Source organism: Poromitra crassiceps, assembly GCF_964638095.1.
Source record: "Poromitra crassiceps genome assembly, chromosome: 18".
NCBI classification, from domain to species: domain Eukaryota; kingdom Metazoa; phylum Chordata; class Actinopteri; order Beryciformes; family Melamphaidae; genus Poromitra; species Poromitra crassiceps.
Window position 1 is genome coordinate 2,436,235 of NC_139636.1, and position 21,615 is coordinate 2,457,849.

The 21,615-nt window shown below is 43.2% G+C and overlaps 1 protein-coding gene across 1 annotated transcript; it reads left to right on the top strand.

The window, feature by feature from the left end:
- Positions 1 to 2,081: 2,081 nt before the first annotated feature.
- Positions 2,082 to 20,142, top strand: LOC310792452 (protogenin B-like; the record flags this gene model as incomplete). Its single annotated transcript, XM_083654141.1, has 18 exons — positions 2,082 to 2,148; positions 3,133 to 3,432; positions 8,310 to 8,454; positions 8,618 to 8,751; positions 8,860 to 9,156; positions 9,865 to 10,024; positions 10,547 to 10,794; positions 11,426 to 11,590; positions 11,835 to 12,140; positions 13,429 to 13,614; positions 16,131 to 16,226; positions 16,347 to 16,533; positions 16,871 to 16,998; positions 17,177 to 17,347; positions 18,561 to 18,743; positions 18,966 to 19,089; positions 19,210 to 19,336; positions 19,735 to 20,142. The coding sequence occupies 18 exons, from the start codon at positions 2,082 to 2,084 to the stop codon at positions 20,140 to 20,142; spliced, it is 3,432 nt and encodes a 1,143-aa protein (XP_083510267.1).
- Between the last annotated feature and the right edge of the window lie 1,473 nt (positions 20,143 to 21,615).

Here is a 21,615-nt window from a genome sequence, read left to right on the forward strand (position 1 = left end):
CCTGTGGTACCCCCAACCTCCACAACACAACATTTGGCTACATGAGTCGACAGATTTCACAAGCAATACAGGGTCAAGTTACCTATTTGTATACGAAATATCAGTGGTCAAATCTGTTAAACCTATAGGTGAACTGACATAGAGAGCAACACAGACATTTCACCCAGAGTTCATTTGAGGTTATTGAAATAAAGATATAGCCAGGCTGCCATTCTGTGTCACTCCTGAAATCATTGATGGGGCTTTTATGAGAGTGACAGTTCTCCTTGTTGTCTGAATAGGAAAGAAAATGCACATCACTTTTGTAAAACTGAAGCAAGAAAACCATTGACTTTTGTGTTATGGAGTGACAGATATGTAACACACGTTTAACTCACAAGTCATGCTTCAAGAATTGATACATGTAATGAATGATTGTCATCATGATTGTTGTTTGAACACAGTAATACAGTACAGTACAGTAATACCTTCATATCAAACAAACCAGCTAAAAGTTACTTTTCATTGGGGTGTCCCGGTGGCTCACCTGGTAGAGCGTGTACCATGAAGGTCAAAGGTAGGGCTGAGCCGGGTTCCAATCCGACCCAGGGTCTTTCGCCGCATGCCCTCTCTCTCTCCCCACCCCCCCTGTCTGCCCACCGTCCTGTCGTATAAAGGCAAAAGACCCCAAAATCAATATTAAAAAAGAAAAATGTACCTATTGCAATGTGGATACTAAAACAATGGATGCATTTTTCCTGAATTTGAAATCATACAAAAAAGTTTATAAAATGATCATAAAATCGAAATGATTGAGTAAGCACATAACTGGGCACTATTAGCCTTACCATTGGCTTTGAGCCTTGAATTATAACTATAAGGCCTTAGATGATTAAATCAATAGTTAGCTCTAATCAATATATAATTACACTGCACGCTCCTCATTTGATTGGATATCGAAGGGTGAGGAGGTGCACGTTTCTGGCAGTAGCCTAGGCTAATCCCTTACAATCGCTACACAGCCATTCATAGATATTGAGGATAAAAAAAAAACTTATTTATAGGCCTATTTATATATATTTTTGATTGGGTAAGTATACGAAGCCAACTCATGATCCAGTTTGAATGTGGTGACGATTTACCTGTGCCAAGTGGTTGGGGGTTTTGCTGATACAGCATGGCTGATTTCACAGCTGGAGCCCATTGTAATATTGAATGAGGGCTGGGGGACGGGAGGGTCATTGTCAAAAGGCACGACCACATTGGATCAATATCTGAATTCATTAAGCAGCTGACTTGCAGCCATCAATATCTCCTCATAATTACCAAGTTCTGTGGTAAGAGCAGCTGTCGTTCACTGTGACCCCTTACCACCACTTTATTCACTGGCCCTTGATATAACTGATATGGTCACAATCATCTTATTTTGTCGCCTAAAATATCTGATTGACACAAAGTTCTGTCTCAGTAGCCTTCATTGCTACATGGGAAATCAGCAGGCTGTTTCTGGATCAGTTTGTTGTTTAAAATGGCATGTGGTCTTGTAATTTGGGGACCGGATCTGAGCTTGAATTAAAATGGTTAGTTCTGTTATGTTGGTTCTTCTCACTAGAAAAAAAATACACCTTACAACTTCAGTTATAAAAACTACAACATAAAAAGCTAGCTGGCCAGTTGTCACTAGTAAGGTTGGAGGCCTGCCTCTGTCCTCTGTGCCTCGGCTTTTCGGACCCCCAAATACACATCACCCCCATTTGGTAAATATTTTGTGCATGTGAAGCCCATCTGAGAAGTTCTGTTGCCTGTTTCAGCTGTAGTTGTGAAGATTACATTGGAAAGACAGAGACATCTGATCAGTGCCTCATCCTGCTCACTTTTAATGAATGAAAAATGGTGAAATTGATCAGATCCTCATTTTGCTGAGGACCCCTGACCTGACTTTTTGGCCTGTCTGCGCATGCGTCAGAGGGCGGGGTGGGGGCTCCTGGTACCCTGTGGAGTCGTGATAGACCAGTCTGAAGGCAGTAGTGATTTGGGGTAGCTGCGGGCAGCTCGCAGGAGAGCGGCGGTTCGTGGTGAAAATGACACAACAATCTGGATAAATGGCGAAGTTTAAAATGAAGGTCAACCAGCATTGGCTGTTTTTTGTTTCATTTCTACCTCTATCAAGTAAGTGTCTTCTTGTTATTGTTGATGTTATGTCGCTGCATGATGTTATTAACTATACTGATTTGTGGTCCGCGAAGGCACCGTTGATTGCATTGCACGTTGATACCACTGAGCTAAAAGAAATAGGCTGATACGTAACGTTACATCACAGTGATAGTTAAGCTAGTGTACTGTTAAAAGTGAAGCGATTTTGTTTTATTCAGATTAACGCGAAACCCCAAAATCATCGTGGGCAGCTTGATTTTCTGAGTTAGATAGGCTACTTTTTTTTTAAAGGCAACATGAAGTCACTTCCCTTTCATATGAGTGGGTAACCTCTATAGTTTTGTCACTTCAAGCTCCTTCATGTATGACCGTTTTGACATTTTATTGAATGTTACAGCAAATGACAAGAACATAGTTAACGTTAGTTTAATGGCTGATCGGTCGCCTGAGGCAGCCCACCCTCAAGTACCTCTGTCTTGTATCAACATTTTACCCAAACGAAAGTGTAATATTATATAGTGTCTCTGTGGTACTTAGTAATGTGGTACTTACTACTACCTACTGCTTACTTAGTAATGAGTTTGCAGTGACCCCAAACCCCATTGTACTCTAGGATCTTTTTTAATCTCCTATTATATATTCCTACAGGATATTATATGTGTATGGTTGTGATGTTTGCATAGTGTCATTCTACAATGTATAGGAGGACTACCTATATTTCTGTTGTGACAGTAAAACCAAAATGGCTTATATTCAACATGCACAGAAAGTCAAGTCAAGTCAAGTTTATTTGTAGTATAGCACATTTCATACACAGATGCAGTTCAAAGTGCTTCACATAAAATGGATGACATAAGAAAATTTAAAAAAGAGGATAAAATAGACATTTCACAACAGCTTTGTCTTTATACTGTAGTTTGGACGCCAAGCATAAGTCAGATTGTGTGCATTCTGTACCACAAACTTCCCTTTACTAATGAACCCACTCTCTTTCTCCAGGTGTTTTTTGTTTCAGTGAGTTGTCGTTCATCACAGAGCCCAGTGATGTGACTCTAATACCAAAGGACCCTGCTGTCTTGGACTGTCAGGCTCATGGACAGCCTCCAGTCACCATCAAGTGGTTAAAGAATGGAGTTCGCTTGGCAGAGAGTGAGCACGTACAATTTCTGTCCAATGGCTCCTTGTACATACCAAAGGTAACGCATAGCAAGCAGGAATCGGATGAAGGATTCTACCAGTGCCTCTCACAGAACAAATATGGAGCTATCCTAAGCCAAAGATCACGTCTGACTATCGCAAGTAAGTATGGAGCTCAACGTGTTTCTCTGGGACCTGTATGTGGAATTTAGGCCATTTTGTTCTCCACTGGGATAACCAAGATGAGGATGGTGTTGAACGTGTTGGTGATGTCCACTTTATGGTGTTACACATTCAAGCATCAGAATGGCAGGTTCATGGCTTATTAACCTGAAGATGGGAAGCAGATGTAGCTCCCCCGCCCCTCTCCTTTCTCTTTATTGAGGAAAAGGCTCTAAAGTAGGCTTTCCATGTCACTGGAAGTTGTTCAGAGTGGGCCATGCTTGAGTTAAAAGCTGTCAGTGCAGTTACAGGCTAATTTTAGGAGACAGTTAAGGATAGATGGAGAGTCCATCTAAAAGCTAATAAATACTCCTGTTAATTGGAAGCCCTGAGTTTACGGGGCTGTTCCTATTTTGAGGGAAAGTAACGCATGCACACTTTATGAAAAAATGCTCAGTCAACACTGATAAAAAAAACACTTGAAATTCACCCTCTATCTTTCCATGTTAGTGGGCTAGCATTGTCAGTGCAGACTGTGGCTCTGTGTAATTGTTCAATGGTCTGCTACACAGAGGAATCTCTGAAAGGCAATTTGCTTTTTAGCTTTTGTTTGGCGTGGCCCTGACTGGCCCAGAAGAAAAGACCGCTTTTTCAGGCCATTTGTTTGTCCACATATCAGCGGACGCTGGACAGCACAGCTGTGTCTATTCAATAGGCCTGGTCTACCAGAAACACGTTTCACTCCAAGTTCTCAGCAGTTATATGCCACGGATAGTGTCATGGAGACTATGATGGCAATCTGAAGTATACTCATTTGAAGGGAGAAAAGAGTTTTTCACAGAATTTAGGGACAATGTTTCCCAATGCTCAATAGTACAAAGCTATGATGAAGCACATGCCACTATGAGAATAGGAATAGATGGATAAGCACAGCAAATTGAACATAGATACAAACTTTAGAGGCACGATGCATCAACTCTGCGTGGATGATTCTGTTAGGGTTGTTGTCCGCGTATTAAAGTGCAGCTAACATCTTCTATGCCACTTTTCCATACGAAGGCCACATTCAAGGCACAAAAAGAGTCAAGTTGGTGGAGGCGTCTGGCCTTGAACGGGTTAAAAGGTTTTGGTCAGCTGTAGGCTGAGGGTGGAGGATGGGCCTCCACTGGGCTCCCCTTCTGTCCAGAGGCCCTGGGGGGGCAGAGGTCAGCTGGGAAAGGCTTTGTGATGTCACTGGCCTGCTCTGGCTGGGCAGTCCTGCTGTCCTTTCTCCCTGCCCAGGGTCCCTTTCACTGGCTCTGTCCCTCTGTAGCATTGTCAAGCAGAGACCTTTTGTTGAACGTAGAAGCTCAATTTGTCATGTGAATGAGCAGGCCTTATATTACCGGTATACATTATAATATTATATTAGCAGGCTATTATATTAGCAGGCCTTATATATTATATAGCTATATATATTATATAGAGCAGGCCTTATATATTCCACAGTCAAATAGTGGTGTTCCTCTCAAAACACGTCAGCATCCAGGAAGTATTTTACGAGTATCCTTAATAGACTGTGGGTTACATCACCGCTTTCAACACCTCTGGACTTGAAAGAGTGTGCAGTCTGCGTTTTTTTTCTCTCTGGGAGAGTATGCATTTTTCCTTATTGGCAAAAAATTAATGGCTTATGTAGTTTGCATTAATGGCTTATTACACACCATTTGTTATAGGTTATTATGAAGAAGCAGAAACATAAAAATCACAAGGTCCTCTTTTGTAGACAAATGGTAAACTGACTTCGATCTGGTAGCCAGTTTGGGTTGAAATTGGATGGACAGCGGGCTGAGGTGAACTCTGACCTCTTTAGGGGAACCTTTGTGCTGTTTGACCTGCCCATTGATTTGTTCTTTACAAGAGAGGTGACCATATTAGCAGATCAGTCTGCGCTGGTCCCAGGCCACACCCACCATCTACATCACTGGTCCCAGGCCACACCCACCATCTACATCACTGGTCCCAGGCCACACCCACCATCTACATCACTGGTCCCAGTGAGAGTGAAGAACTTGCTGCTACATTGTTTAAGGCTTTTCCTGGTGTTTACCAGTCAACTGTGTTTTCTGTAGATGGAAATGGTGGCTAAATCCTGCACTATCCATGATAATGCTAATTTTTGGGAAATAAATGTATTTTAGCAATGGAATTAACTTGTGTTTTCAGTTATCTTCGTAACTTGGGCCATGATCAGCTTCAGAAAACGCATCTTGAGACCTAGTTAGAGTGATTTTTTTTTCTCTAATCATAACTCAGTACTGCCAATTCGGATGAATAATTCAAAAACAGACCCTAAAGGAGCTTAATATCTGGGCCTGATTTAGTCTTAACCCCCAGCGCACTTCACATGAGAAGGGTTACCAGTGTATTTGTGTAATATTGATGCAATTAGGCCTTAAATGAAAGGATTGCTCTTTAATTTAAATCTCCCAAGGCACACAGTTTAAATGTTGAGTTTCAGTGGGAGAACTAGCCATTGATTTTCTTGAACATGGTATTGACTTCCTTCCTGTGAGTAAGGGGGATGGGAGAGTTATCACCTCAATGAATGAAGGTCACTGGTCATGTCTTATATAGAGTGCTGGAGATACATGAAGGTCACTGGTCATGTCTTATATAGAGTGCTGGAGATACATGAAGGTCACTGGTCATGTCTTATATAGAGTGCTGGAGATACATGAAGGTCACTGGTCATGTCTTATATAGAGTGCTGGAGATACATGAAGGTCACTGGTCATGTCTTATATAGAGTGCTGGAGATACATGAAGGTCACTGGTCATGTCTTATATAGAGTGCTGGAGATACATGAAGGTCACTGGTCATGTCTTATATAGAGTGCTGGAGATACATGAAGGTCACTGGTCATGTCTTATATAGAGTGCTGGAGATACATGAAGGTCACTGGTCATGTCTTATATAGAGTGCTGGAGATACGTGCACATCCTGTTGACTTGTTTGTGGTGCTTATTGAAAGATCTTCTGAATGCACATCATCACAATGTGTGTTGAGTCATTTAAGTGCACTTACACTGAAGTCAGTCTCTACATGGCAGGGTCTACACAGCACATTTATAATCAAGTCAGTCTCTACATGGCAGGGTCTACACAGCACATTTATAATCAAGTCAGTCTCTACATGGTAGGGTCTACACAGCACATTTATAATCAAGTCAGTCTCTACATGGCAGGGTCTACACAGCACATTTATAATCAAGTCAGTCTCTACATGGTAGAGTCTACACAGCACATTTATAATCAAGTCAGTCTCTACATGGTAGGGTCTACACAGCACATTTATAATCAAGTCAGTCTCTACATGGCAGGGTCTACACAGCACATTTATAATCAAGTCAGTCTCTACATGGTAGGGTCTACACAGCACATTTATAATCAAGTCAGTCTCTACATGGCAGGGTCTACACAGCACATTTATAATCAAGTCAGTCTCTACATGGCAGGGTCTACACAGCACATTTATAATCAAGTCAGTCTCTACATGGTAGGGTCTACACAGCACATTTATAATCAAGTCAGTCTCTACATGGCAGGGTCTACACAGCACATTTATAATCAAGTCAGTCTCTACATGGTAGAGTCTACACAGCACATTTATAATCAAGTCAGTCTCTACATGGTAGGGTCTACACAGCACATTTATAATCAAGTCAGTCTCTACATGGCAGGGTCTACACAGCACATTTATAATCAAGTCAGTCTCTACATGGCAGGGTCTACACATCACATTTATAATCAAGTCAGTCTCTACATGGTAGGGTCTACACAGCACATTTATAATCAAGTCAGTCTCTACATGACAGGGTCTACACAGCACATTTATAATCAAGTCAGTCTCTACATGGCAGGGTCTACACAGCACATTTATAATCAAGTCAGTCTCTACATGGCAGGGTCTACACAGCACATTTATAATCAAGTCAGTCTCTACATGACAGGGTCTACACAGCACATTTATAATCAAGTAAGTCTCTACATGGCAGGGTCTACACAGCACATTTATAATCAAGTCAGTCTCTACATGGCAGGGTCTACACAGCACATTTATAATCAAGTCAGTCTCTACATGGTAGGGTCTACACAGCACATTTATAATCAAGTCAGTCTCTACATGGTAGGGTCTACACAGCACATTTATAATCAAGTCAGTCTCTACATGGTAGGGTCTACACAGCACATGTACAGATGCATGAGTGTGGAACATAATGCCATATGGAATAGGTAAAATAGGCTGTATAGTGTAGTGTGCCATCCACGTCTTCTGCAGAAGAGTCCATACCCCTTTCTACATTCCACCATTGTTTCAGATATGTTTCTAGTCCTAGTGGTCATTGGTAATCCTCCTTGTGCAGAGCGAGGGGATTGATTAGTGTTTAGATGACAATGCATCATTCACTGTCATCCGCCCCAATTGATCCATTGATTGGGCCAGCTGGTCAGTATGGGCTCCATAGCTCAGCTGTGCAAAGGCAAGATCATGGTGCCTTAAAAAGATCGATTCCCTTCATAGAATCAGTTAACATCCATCAAAGTCAGAGCTTTGCATGCATAATGCATCATGTTTTACCTAAATTAAAAGAAAATGCTTTATTGGCAAAGTGGACAAATAATGGCGAGATTAATCCATGTTAAATCATACAGTTGAGCATATGATACATTAGACCACTATTGAGATAAATGCCATGCAATTTCATAATCAGTTTATAAAGATTTTTTTTCTTGTTCTACTTCTGATACTTCAGGCCTTGATTAAAAAAAACACAATTGTCATGGTTTGTCTAATATATCTCACAATAAGATCATCGTCATGTTTTTGTCTAAGGTATCGCACAATTTGTGGTGCATCCTGTGCCTATGGTGGTGACCGAGGGCTCGGTGGCCCGGTTCTCCTGTGCGCTCACCTCCAGCCCTCCTGCCACCATCACCTGGGAGCTCAACCAAAGCACATTACCTCTGGAGACAGACAGGTACCTTCAGCCAGCTTAGACACCATAATCATCAGCTTGTATTTTGTCATCAACTTTGTCATACATGTGTAGCCTATGGACTGTTTTATGCTGTCAAATCTTGCACTTACTCTATTATTCTGTCTAATATTATCCTAATATTACCTCTTCTGTGTGTTCCTAGAATTACGGTTTTGCCCAATGGAGTTCTTCAAATCCACAACGTGCAATTAGAAGATGCTGGACAATACCGATGTGTGGCGACAAACATTGGCAGCCGTGTGAAGAGTAGAGAGGCAACGCTGACAGTCAACCTAGGTATATCGGTTGCATTGATTGCGATTTCAGAATTGATATTAAACGGTCATTCTGGTTACTCTATAGAACTTTGTGTTTACTCTTCAACACTTTCCTTTTCTACTGAAGGGGCTGGCCCTAAACCTCGTCAGAGGCCCGTAATCATTGCTGGACCCCGGAATAGCACAGCTTCTCTGCACCAAACGGTGGTACTGGAGTGTGTGGCCACAGGCAACCCCCGGCCCATCATCTCCTGGAGCCGTGCTGACAGCAAGCCCATCGACGTGTACAACGCCAGAGTGCTGGGCAACGGGAACCTGGTTATCACAGATGTCAACTCCCAACACGGTGGGGTCTACCTCTGCAGGGCCACCACCCCTGGAACCCGCAACTACACTATTGCTGCTGCCAACCTCACCGTTCTGGGTAAACTCTTCAGTAGTTTGTAGTTCAGGAGAAGCATCCATGTAATACACGTGGATCCCCATCATCTTGATGGTGTGTTACGGCCGTAATACAGTCGTTGAACTGTCTTAGGGTACCAATAATATCCAATCGTAAAGTCTGATTTTATTGTTATTGTAAGAAAATCGGCATAACCTTGTAGTGTGATAAGCTTCTAGAGGCTTCTAGCATTATTATGGAAAGACGTAAGGTGTAGAGAAACACTAGTTCAAGCTACGTCACTTCCTGCTTCAGCATGCGCACCAAGATCATCTGCACTTTATTTTCCCATAGACATTTCGTAAAATACCGGTACTTATAAAAATAGTTTTACTTGGTCAAACCAAGCGATTCAGCTATATTTAGGATCAGGAGAGACCTTAGAACATTTCACTCAGACCAAAACTTAAAACAAAAAACAAAAATTGTACCCGCTATTCTTTTTTGTACGTTGTGGTCTGAGTGAAATGTTCTATGGTCTGTCCTGATTGTAAATATAGCTGAATTATTTGGTTTGACAAAGTAAAACTATTTTTATAAGTATTTTACAAAATGTCTATGGGAAAATAAATGGCAGATGAAATATCTTGTTATGCATGTTGAAGCAGGAAGTGACGTCTATTGTTTTTGTGTTTTTATAATAAACGTTAGGCATCAGAGTATGTTTTAATCATTTCTCTCTGGTTTCAGTGCCACCGTCCATTGTGGAGAAGCCCGAGAGCCAGACCCGTCCAAGAGCAGGCACTGCCCGCTTCATGTGCCAGGCAGAGGGGGTGCCTCCCCCCCGCATCAGCTGGCTGAAAAACGGAGAAGAAGTCCACTTGAACGGCAGGATCAAGATGTACAACAGGTATTAGCCGCTCGCTAAGTTCCTAGTATCAAATGAGTTGAGATGGCAATTAAACATGACAAAATAACACGAATGAAACTTGCTTACAGTAAGTCAAATAACAATGATGCAATGTGATGGGGGAACTTTGCTATCGTTTGTGCTTATTATTATTTTGTTTTATGATCAATCGTTTTGATAGATTTCCCCCCCCAAACAGGTTCAAACACATCAGATACACCATTCGCAGTATATTAACTCAGAGACAAAACACACGGGGTAGATACATGGTCACTTGAATATATGACTAAATAAGGGACGACAAGAACAACAACAAAAGAGATTGGCAAACAGAAAATAATCAAATAATAATTAGGCTCTCATGTTGCATGTCACAGATCTAGTTTCTCTATATGATTCCTAGTGGCTTTGAGCTGTTGTTTTGTCTCAAGGTCCCTTAATGAAAGAGATGTAGTCCGCCCACTTAGCATCATATTTCTCCAGCTGATGAATGAGTTGATGATTTGTTGCTTTGTTTCACAGTAAATTGGTGATCACCCAGATCATCCCTGAAGATGATGCCATCTATCAGTGCGTGGCAGAGAGTGAGCAGGGTTCTGTGCTGTCCTTGGCACGACTTATTGTTGTCATGTCAGAGGACAGACCCAGTGCACCAAGAAATGTCCACGCAGAGACTATTTCAAGCTCTGCCATCTTGCTGGCCTGGGAGAGGCCACTCTACAATGCAGACAAAGTCATTGCCTACTCCATCCATTACATGAAGGCTGAAGGTGAGACTAGACTACTAATGTGTCGTGCTTTTCTTATCAGTTGAAATATGTTGGAACAACTTAGTCCCAATGTAGGAAGGCTGAAGGTATGAAGCGATGGCAAGATGACCACAACTAACTCTTTTCACGTCTGATCATCTTTCCTTGGTGAAGGCCATCTGTTGTCGCTATGCAGATCAGAGGTCAAGGAGGGCTTAGAATGGCAACTACACTGAAATAACAACAGGCTTAACTGCCCATTGTCCACTCCCCAACTCATTTTGCTGGCTGTTAAAGGGACAGGGTCGCTTTTTAAAAACCCTACAAGCTTGCAAACTAGTAATGCAAGGAGATATTTAACTACTACCATTTAACCGGACAGTTCAGTAACTCAATAAAGTAAAGCTTGTCGTAGTGGTAAACACATTTCTAGATGTTTAATTGGGTTTGCTTTGAGAGGTCTGCAGGCAGTAATGTGGCTCTGCTTTACATTACGCGCGTTTACAGAAAAGATGAGCGACGTTCAGAAAGCATCAAGCCCCTCGAGATGCCGACTGTTTACACGGAACACGCTCGACAACCTTTCATCTGTTTCATCTTGTTTGGGGGGAACCGTAACTGAATCTACTTTTCCTCGTCCATTGCATGTCAGGTCTAAACAACGAGGAATACCAAGCTGTTATTGGCAACGACACAACCAGCTACATTATCGAAGACCTGGAGCCGGCACGAAACTACAGCTTTTACATCGTGGCCTACATGCCAATGGGAGCCAGTCGTATGTCAGACCAAGTCAGTCAACATACCCTGGAGGACGGTAAGCACAGAGCACTGAGCGTCCCAGCATTCCTTGCAGTAAATCACTCTAGTAGTTAAGCTAACGTACATGTGAGTGATGTGTGTACAGAGGGCATTCTTTGTAGGGATGGGGGGGGGGGGGGGGGGTTGCTTTTTAAACACTCTCCTCACTAACTATAGATTTGTGTTTAGTAACTTAAAAAAAAAATCTGAAGTAATATTTCACTGTGTTAAGTATATCTGTGGTATGTGTTTTGCTGCAGTGCCCCTGCGTACCCCGGAGCTAAGTCTGACCAGCCAAAGCCCTACAGACATCCAGGTGAGCTGGCAGCCTCTGCCGGCCAAGCTGAGCCGCGGTCGGGTCTCTGCATACAGGCTCTCCTATCGCACGGCCGCAGACAACACAGTCACCTCTGTGGAGCTAGCTCAGAACAGCACTGACTATCTCCTGGAGGGCCTGCAGCCTGACACCATCTACCTGCTCCGCATGGCTGCATCCACACGCGTAGGCTGGTGTGAGCCCACAGCATGGACCTCCCACCGCACACCTAAGACCTCCAGTAGCAAAGGTAAAGCTTCAAGTGGACCCGAAAAGAAAATGGTGTGGAATCATGGGATATGAAGTAGTCGTCTGTTCTTCTTTGCTCCACGGTCACATGTCACATGTGGTTGCATAGAGCAGTTTTGCTTGCTCCGTTTTGACATGGCATCGTTTCTCAAGTTTTGCAAATTATGATCAAATCAGTTCTTTGACGTGAAAGAAGACGTCTTCAGTAGGGTCATAAGAAAACAACAGGTACATGCTGATGAACTAGAGAATCACACGATGGCAAACTTGTAGGTGCCTGCACTTCTGCTTTTCTCACATGGGTGTTTTGCTGCCCTTAGAATGTCCTGTGGATCTCTATGGTCCCATGCAGAGTGGCCAACTCATGAGTAGAGTTTGCTCTGGCAGCATTGTCCCACAGTCTTTGTGTTGGTTACCCAGGGACCTTTGGCCTTCGCTGTCAGTGGTGTTAGAGTGGCCCCAGTCACGGGTCATAAAGAGAGGGCCTCAGGCGTCTATGTGGGGGGAAGAATAGCTTCTTTTCATGGCCTGGTGTGCAGGGGGAGGCTGTTTGTCCACCTAGACTAGAGTTCAGCTTTTCAAAGTTAAACTACATATTTAGGGGCTGTAGATCATGGTGTAGTAGCAGCTACAAACAGAAAAGCATATTCTTGATTTGACAGTAAGGTATTGAACCTGACTGCTGGTCAAGGGACAGTCTTCTGAAGCTGCGTGACTGTGTGTGTGTGTGGGTGATGGTTATTATGACGCCAGCTGTTTCTATTGAGGCCATTTTTTTTTCAGCGTGTAACCTCACTTGAATGGCAACTCAGTTGCACGAAAATGCTCTGCGAACGCTCTGCGACTTCCATATGAATTTTTCACAGGAAACCAATTTATTAACCACTGTCTTAATAAGATTTCATCAGAGCAACAACAAAAACAATACAGCGCAAAACGATCTAATCCAATCCAATGCATTTGAACACATTTCATCTGATGTGCTGTTATGAGTTCATGCACAATCAATCTCACCTCAACATTAGCTTAAAGTATGACCTTTGGGATGATGTTTTAAAAATGGACAGTGTTCAGTGACATTGTTGTTGATTGTTTATGATGTTTAATGTTTATTTAGGAGATACTGTATGTATAGTAACAGTTTTTTCTGTAAATGAGTGCACGTGGATTCTTGTGTCACACTGTACTTCATCTCATTACCTTTCTGTGACTTAAACATGACTGAAATAACACCAAGAAAAGTGTGAGAGTCTAATAAATGTGTGTGTGTGCTCTCGGTGTCCCCTCAGTGCCTTCAGCCCCTATTCTTCAGCTGGAGCCTCTCAACTGCACCTCCATCACTGTGCGCTGGCAGATCTCAGCAGGACCTGTGGTTGTCCAGGGCTACCGCCTGTGTTACCATGAGGAGGGCCAACCAGAGCAGCCTGTCATCCAGCTCCCCGCTCAGACCTCAGACTACGCCATCGGCGGCCTCGGTGAGTGATGATGCGCTCCTCTTCTCGGAGTGGGTAGGCTGCATGAAAAGCGTCAAAGTAATACCGGGGTTGCCACAAGTCTGGAAAATGCTTGAAAGTGCTTGGATTCACAAAGAGGTCCTTAAAAGTGCTTGAATTGAGCCTACCAGAATCTCTGAGTTTGAGCCTTGTGTGCTCCGTCATCTCCAAATTGCTGGGTCAAGCTTGACACAATATCTTCCTATCTACAGTATCACTCTCACACTGTGTTAATGATTCATTCCGATGTGTAAGCATGACTGGAAACAAATGAGCATTAGAGGACTTACAATACTTATATAGTATATAGTATATATACAAAGTATATGTGAACATCTCTGTGAATTATTGGTCCGTCAGTTTGACATAATTTGTCCTTGAAAGGTGCTTGAAATCTCTCATTACAAAAACGTGGCAACTCTGTAATGTTTTTGACTATACAATATTTCAGTGTGTGTTCTTGCCATCGAGTCTTGAATCAAAAAGAGGTCTATTTTTGCATGGCCCAATTGATTTCAGTGGGCAGTGAAGTGACATATAGCATTTGCATTTTGGCCCTCTGTCACCGATCAATACGGGCTGACCCGTCTTTCCTAAACAGCAGCAGCCCTCTCCAGCCTGGTGTGAGTGCAGACTCCGAGGGTTAGAGGTCAGAGTCCAGATGTCCCTCCCACCACCGTTTCCCATCCCCTGGCTTGCATAATTACCCCTGGCCATTGTGTTGTGTCCAGGGCCAGAGCCGCCCTGTGAGACCCCGGCCACTACCCCCCTTTAGCAGGACACTGGAGCACACAAACAAAGAGCCCTGGGATTGGCCAGAGGTGGACACAGCCAGTGACCTCTAGCCGTGAGACAGCAGTCCTGGATTAGGACCCTTCCCCCACTGTCCGTCTGTGTCGTCCATGTAAATAACCCACAATGATCGAGTCACATGAACCCATATAGAGCAGAGCCATACCGAACAAGGCTTTTGAACATATAGGTTTATCATGCTGTCTGACCGGAGTCTTCAGGCACCGTTGTTTGGTTCCTACCCATTTTCATACTCAGCGGACAGAAATAGTGAACAAACTGTTTCTAACATTTTCTAGGTGTAGCCTACTAATTAGAAATGCAGAATGCTCCATTTTGGCTCCAAGTTGACAATCACACCATCAACTGTAACTGATCCAAGATTCAGTCATTTATTGCCTTGGTAACAAAGTTGATATGAATTTGCCTCGGTGCAACACTTAAGATGACACACAAAATATATATACATACATGAAGTACATTAAAAAACAATGAAGATAGCTGGATAGGTAGATAGATAACAGACTCACTATTTGCATAATATCACTGATTTCAATAGGATTTCTGTTGTGGGACACTGTTTTCTCTGTGTGCCTCCAAGTTGAAGGCTATAACACATGGGCAAGTAGGAAGAACGTGAGGGGAAACAAAAGGGGCCCAGCTCCTGTCCCACAGTCCTGAGCCCAGATTCCTTCTGTTCTATCTTGGCCTGACCTTTGACCCCAGTCAAACCCCCCCGGTCCCATGGGCCTAGGATCCCAGCAGCTGAACACTGCCCCTGGCTCCATCCCCCACAACAGGCCTGGACACACCGCCCGGCCCCTCACTGGTCAATACCCATAGGCTAACCTTTCACACCGGAGGCATAAAACAAATCTTAACACTCCCTAAAAACGTCCTGATTTAGGAGGTGTGGCAATGGCGGCTTTTTAGCTTAAAAGACCAAATGGGATTTTGCATATTTTCCAGTGGAAAGATACTGCCAGCAGGCTTTTTCTTCCTCCATTCTTTGAGCCAGTAGTTGATGCCGTCTATGTGCTAAGATTAGTTCTTTAAGTGTACAGTAACAAATAAGACCTGATTTCACCTCCACCTCAGTCGCTCCCTTCACAGTTGGTGCTGCTGTGTTTGTATTGTATTGTGCAGCACAACCTAGTGGTAAAAGGCTTTTATCGTTATTTTCTAGCTTCTATGGGAAAAGGCATTATTATTTTGTGATGATCTTGATTTTCATGGGGCTCATTGATCATGTTGCCCTAGTTACTGGGGCCTTGGGTCTGGCCGCTCCCTTTCAGGCTCCTTACCCTAACCTAGTGACAACACATGATAAATGACAGGTTGGGGTGACTCTGGATACCATGCATTGTCTGCATGGGGGATGGCCAGTTATGACCTACAAAGTTGCCCTGCAGCACTTCACTGTGAATGTGTGCCTCTTTGCCTTGAAATAGGTGATTAACTGTCGGTTTAATTATTTTAATGATACATTTGTAGGCTTTTAACATTTCTAACGAAATATTCGGGGGGTTATTTCAGCATTCAAGTGAAGAAGTGCTGTAGTGTGCCATTATTGTAATGTTGGTTTAATCAAAGCTCCAGTTTTATTGTAATGTTGGTTTAATCAAAGCTCCAGTTTTGGTGTTGGCAACATGGAGAGATTTGTTGTTGTTGTTGTCTGAAACTATAGCACTGTATTTGCCTTCCAGATCCAAGGAGGAAGTACCATGTCAAGCTGCTGGCTTTCAGTCAAGCGGGAGATGGCTATCAAGCAGACCAAACAATTAGTACTCCTGGATGTGTGTGTAAGTAGATTATTCTAGTGGTCATTTCCAAAGACATACAGCTTCAATTTGAATACAGCCCATTTGTTCCCAGATATAAAATGTGACTAAAATGTGTGTTTTTGATCGTGTGTCATTCAGCGGCAAGAGACCACCTGGCAGCAGCCCCTCCCCCTCCTGATCATGTGACTGCCTTGGCCAACGGTTCCTCTGCAGTGTCCCTGCGTTGGAGCCGCCCTGCCTTCACCTCTGGGAAGGCAGTGAGCTTCACAGTCCGCTGTACCCCTGTGGGCACACACAACGCCTCCGCTATACGCTACTTGCAAACGTAAGCTGGCGACAACAGAGTTTTCAGTCGAAACATGGAAATACGTGCACACTACAAAGATGTGACCTAGATGTTCACCTCTGGAGGGAGGAAAAGAAATCGCCACTGTGGAAATATCTCTTTGCTTGGCTTGCTTAGATCAGCACTTCTTAATGATGAGTGGATATGGCTCTTGCAGTCCTTATCCTTGGTCGTTTGTAATGTTGGCAGCACTATACAAATTGAAGTTAATTCTACAGTTGCACTTATTGCTCTGGTTAGGGTGTCTGCTAAAAGCCTAAAATGGAAATGCAGATGATATTCATAATTTAATGCACCGGTTCTTGTTGGTCCACAGTACCAAACAGAGTGTGATGGTGCAGAATCTGGATCCAAACACCCGCTATGAGTTTATGGTCCGGCTCCATCTGGACCAGATGTCGAGTCCGTGGAGTTCTGTTGTTTACCACAGGACACTTCCAGCAGGTAATATACTGGACTTTATTAAAATGCATGATTATTGTAGCATTTTATTATGGCTATGGTGTTTACTCTGCTTTCTAATGTTGTCTCCTCTATGCAGCCTCAAATTAGCTCATTGCCTATTTCACAATAAATATCCTCAAAGTGTTGTTTATTGTGAATGTGATTGTTCTGTGTGCAGCACCTAGTCAGCCGCCTGCAGGGGTGCGGGTAACTCTGATCGAGGATGACACGGCGCTGGTGTCCTGGAGGGAGCCTGCAGAGCTGAACCTGCTGGTGACACACTACACCATCCTGTACGCCTCCCAGAAAGCCTGGCTGGCCGGACGCTGGCAAATAATGCAGAGGGAAGGTGAGTAGTTTGCCCTGTCTAGTTATCTCTAAAGGCACGAAACATGAATGATCATAGACCAGGGGTTTTTCAAACAAAGTCTGAGACTGTGGGCCTCCCCCCCAGACAAAGCTTGGAAAAAGGACCCCCCCCTCGCTCGCCTGATATTGCTGTTTGACATACTTCAGACTGCACCAAATACATCAAAAGGTCTATCTGAAGGCATTGATTTGTTCTGACTCTGATCCAACTACTGTATCTCTGAGCTATCTCTTTAACTTTTTCACTTCCATTCACTGAGCCTCCCCTGAAACTGCTTTGAGCCCCCTTGGGAGGCCCGCCTCTGTCATAGACCATTAAAAAAATATGGACGGACTGAGTCACTTATTGGTTTTTGCAGCCTAGAGTATGGTAGAGTATGGTAGAGTATGGTAGAGTATGGTAGAGTATGGTACATTACATTAGAGTATGGTACATTACATTAGAGTATGGTAGAGTATGGTAGAGTATGGTACATTACATTAGAGTATGGTACATATACATTACATTAGAGTATGGTACATTACATTAGAGTATGGTAGAGTATGGTAGAGTATGGTACATTACATTAGAGTATGGTACATATACATTACATTAGAGTATGGTACATTACATTAGAGTATGGTACATTACATTAGAGTATGGTACATTACATTAGAGTATGGTACATTACATTAGAGTATGGTACATTACATTAGAGTATGGTACATTACATTAGAGTATGGTACATTACATTAGAGTATGGTAGTCTGGCCGTCGCCATCTTGGGGTTCTTCTTGAAACAAGACGGCGTGAGGCCAGGGGTTTCCCACAGAGCTGCAGCGCTGCTTGTTATTGGTCCATGATCAGCAAGCTGCATGATCATTGGACAGGCGACCTGTCAATTATGCCCAAAATGATTATGTTATTATTATTATTATGCCCATAGTCTTTTCTATCGTCTATTTTACTCTAAACGGGTGAGTTATATAAAAATTCACCCCCTTTACAGTTGTCATAAAAGGTGAAATTAGCTCTATAGACCAAAAGTGTTTGTGGAACCAGGCTGTAAACATGTTTAATCCTGTTGTAAAGTCGGACATTTTAACATGGGGGTGAACGGCGAACGACTTCCTTACTATACTACTATAGTTTATGCAATGTAAAGTGCATCAGGATCTGTTTGCTGTAATTCTGATGACGCTGTCATTGACAGGGAGCAACACCATGGCTCTGCTGGAGAAGCTGGAGCTGGGGAACGTCTACCTGGTGAAGATCTCTGCCTCCAACAAGGTGGGGGACGGACCTTTCTCCAGCACTGTGGAGCTGGTGCTGCCGCGCGGAAGCTCCCACCGCAGCAAGAACCCCAGGCATTCTGACACCTTCCCAGACACAACAGGTACAGCATCAGACAGGTCAACACAAATACAAACATGATCGGAGATGACATGGTAAATCTCAACGTTTATTTCTGTTCCGTTCCATTCCAATAGAGTAAAAGAGTATATTTAGAGCATTTACTTCGTCCTTCCTTCAATGTTATCTCTCCTCTGTACCGTACCTGTTTCTAAACAGTTGTAGCTGATGTGTGCTCTGAAAGACTATGTTGTTTGTCTTCCAGTCTACTCCGATGGTCTATATCACATAGACCAGAGGTCCATGACGGGGATCATTGTGGGTGTGTGCATCGCCTTGGCCTGTATTGTCATGTGTGCCTTGATCCTCATCAGCAAGAGCAGATCCAGGTACTGTAAACATTCAAACTTATGACCAACAATATCCAGTTACTTAAAAACAACAACACATGATGGATGTGATTCTCTGACCCTGATTTGCATGATCATCTTTGTCTGTATAACTCATAGGAAATCCTCTGGTGCCAAAGTCATGGGTGAAGGTCCACATGCTGCCGTGTCCCTTCCCAATGAACACCATGCAGAGAATGCCGAGGTCCTTATGCCTATGATCAGTCACCAATTCCTAGATACCAAGGTGAGACCCAAAGAAAAAGTGACCACTAACATGCATCCGCAAGGAATACATTGTATAAGAAGTGATGGCAGCTGATATAAAAAAGAATTAGAAAGTAATACAATAAATGTACAGGAATTTGGGTTTCACTGTGATGCGGCTTGTGTTCATTGAGATACTGTGCTGTTCGAAATGTCCACATTTCTCCTATATCTTCTCGTTTGTTCTAGGGTGGAGCTAATATGGTCAGAAGTAGTGCGGCTCCAGGCAACAGCAGCAATGAAAACAGGTGGCTCTTTTTCCAGAGAGAGATACAGAATCCAAGCGAAAGTGATGTAAGTGGCGCGACATTGATCAATTCACTCGGCTTCAATCTTTGCCCAGTGAGCCAGACGTCTTTTCTTTTCTTTCCTCCGTAGCTTGAGAACAGAGCTTGCTTCTACGAGGCTGGCAAGACGGTCCTGAGGTATGAGGAGAGGTTGGGCGCTGCGCCCCTGCAGCCGTCGTCGCGGGAGATCATCTATGGACCGCTTCACTCGGAGAGCTCCCAGACCAGCGAGGGCAGCCAAGAGACGGCGGACTCCGGACATTACTCCAACGAAGAGAGCAACGAGGAGATGAGCAGCCCTTCCACCGGCCAGAGCTCCAGACCTCAGTCTCTGGGGCCAGACGATGGCGTCGCGGGGCTGAAAGCGTCTTTTAAAGTGGAAGAGGAGGAGACGCCGGGCTGTACCGTCCATCGCTCGGCCACCCCCCAGACCTGCTGCGTCTCGGCGGCGGGGGGCTCTCATCCTGCCCAATACTCGTCCCATCCAGCAGGCTCCTGACACCGCCTGGCCCCCACCCGCTCTCCAGCTGCCAAAGCTACGCCACTTCTACCTCCTTTTGCTCCCTGATCTGGGCTCCCAGGTGGTTTTCTGAGGCACAAGGGATCAGGAAGCTAACTATTATGGCGGAGGAAACGGGCACATGCTTCTGGTCTACCTCAGGATTTTGTATGAATGTTATAGTATTTTATTTCCCTCATTGTCCTTTTTTTTTTTACTGTCTACCTTTTTGTCTGTGTGTCTGTGTGTTTGGCATTGTCTGTCCTAAACTAAAGCTCACCCATGATGAATGTTTAAAAAGAATGTCAGAAATGTATTGTGATACATTTTCATTATATTTAATTCCTTTCCACTGGAGCAAAGGGCGTATTTGACCCATTTTTGCTGCTTGTCTACCTCAGTGTTCTTGTATATACATTACTACCTCCTTTTTACCATATATTGTGCAGTATTCTCCCAGACTCAGGGGACAAGGTGAAAACATTTGATTGCCAAGTCTTGTTATCCTGTGTTGGCGCATTATTACGTATAGTTTTTCTTTTGAAAAAATGATCTGAAATGTTATTTTCAAGGTTGAAAGAGCTTTTGTTTCACATTATTTGTCTTAGAATGTTGTATGTTGTGAAAACAAGTGCATTAGATATTGTCAACATTGAGTAATATCATACCAATATCAATTGACATTTTCAATGCACTGTACTCCTAAAGCTTTAACATGGCCTTAATGTGGAAAAGGCTTTGCATACTATAGATGATGCGATCCAAAGACAAGAAGAAATGTATCCAAAGAAAGAGTTTTTGATACTACAATAGATATTCAAAGGCAACCAAAAATATATATTGGGTGTACATTTAGGGAGCGTATGCCAAAAGTATTCTTGCCAATGATGTACATTTCCCTTAGAATGGTGGTATGAATGCTTTTCTCAATGTAAATTTTCTTGATGCTTTATTCTGGTGAAAGCTTTAGCACAAGTCTCCATGACTTGTGTCTCACTTGCCTTCTGGATCATTGCTAAATAGAGTGGTGACACCGATGCTACTGTCCAAAGAGTTGTCTGCTTCCTCAGATGGGTATGGCTTTTCATTCAGTTGATCCTCGGTACGACGTGGTGCAAATTATCGGCATCAGACCAAAGATCCAGCGTGTTCTGCCAGTGATAAATGATTTGTATTCTTTCTCGAGAGTCAGCTGTCGCTCTATGAGGGAAAATACAGTTTTTCTCCATGATGCTTCCTGTCCAGGTGTGACAATGACAAGGATTCTGACTATCAAAAGGAGAACCCTATGTGTGAAGAGCAACATAATCAATTTTTATATCTTTGAAACATAAATAATCCTAACCAAAGAAACTTGAAGTCTCTGTTATTTAGTGATTTTCTTTGGTTTGCATTTTGGAAAAACAGTATTCACATATTAATGTCATATGATTTTCAATGGTTTTGACTGCTAGAAAGGCATTTTTACATGAA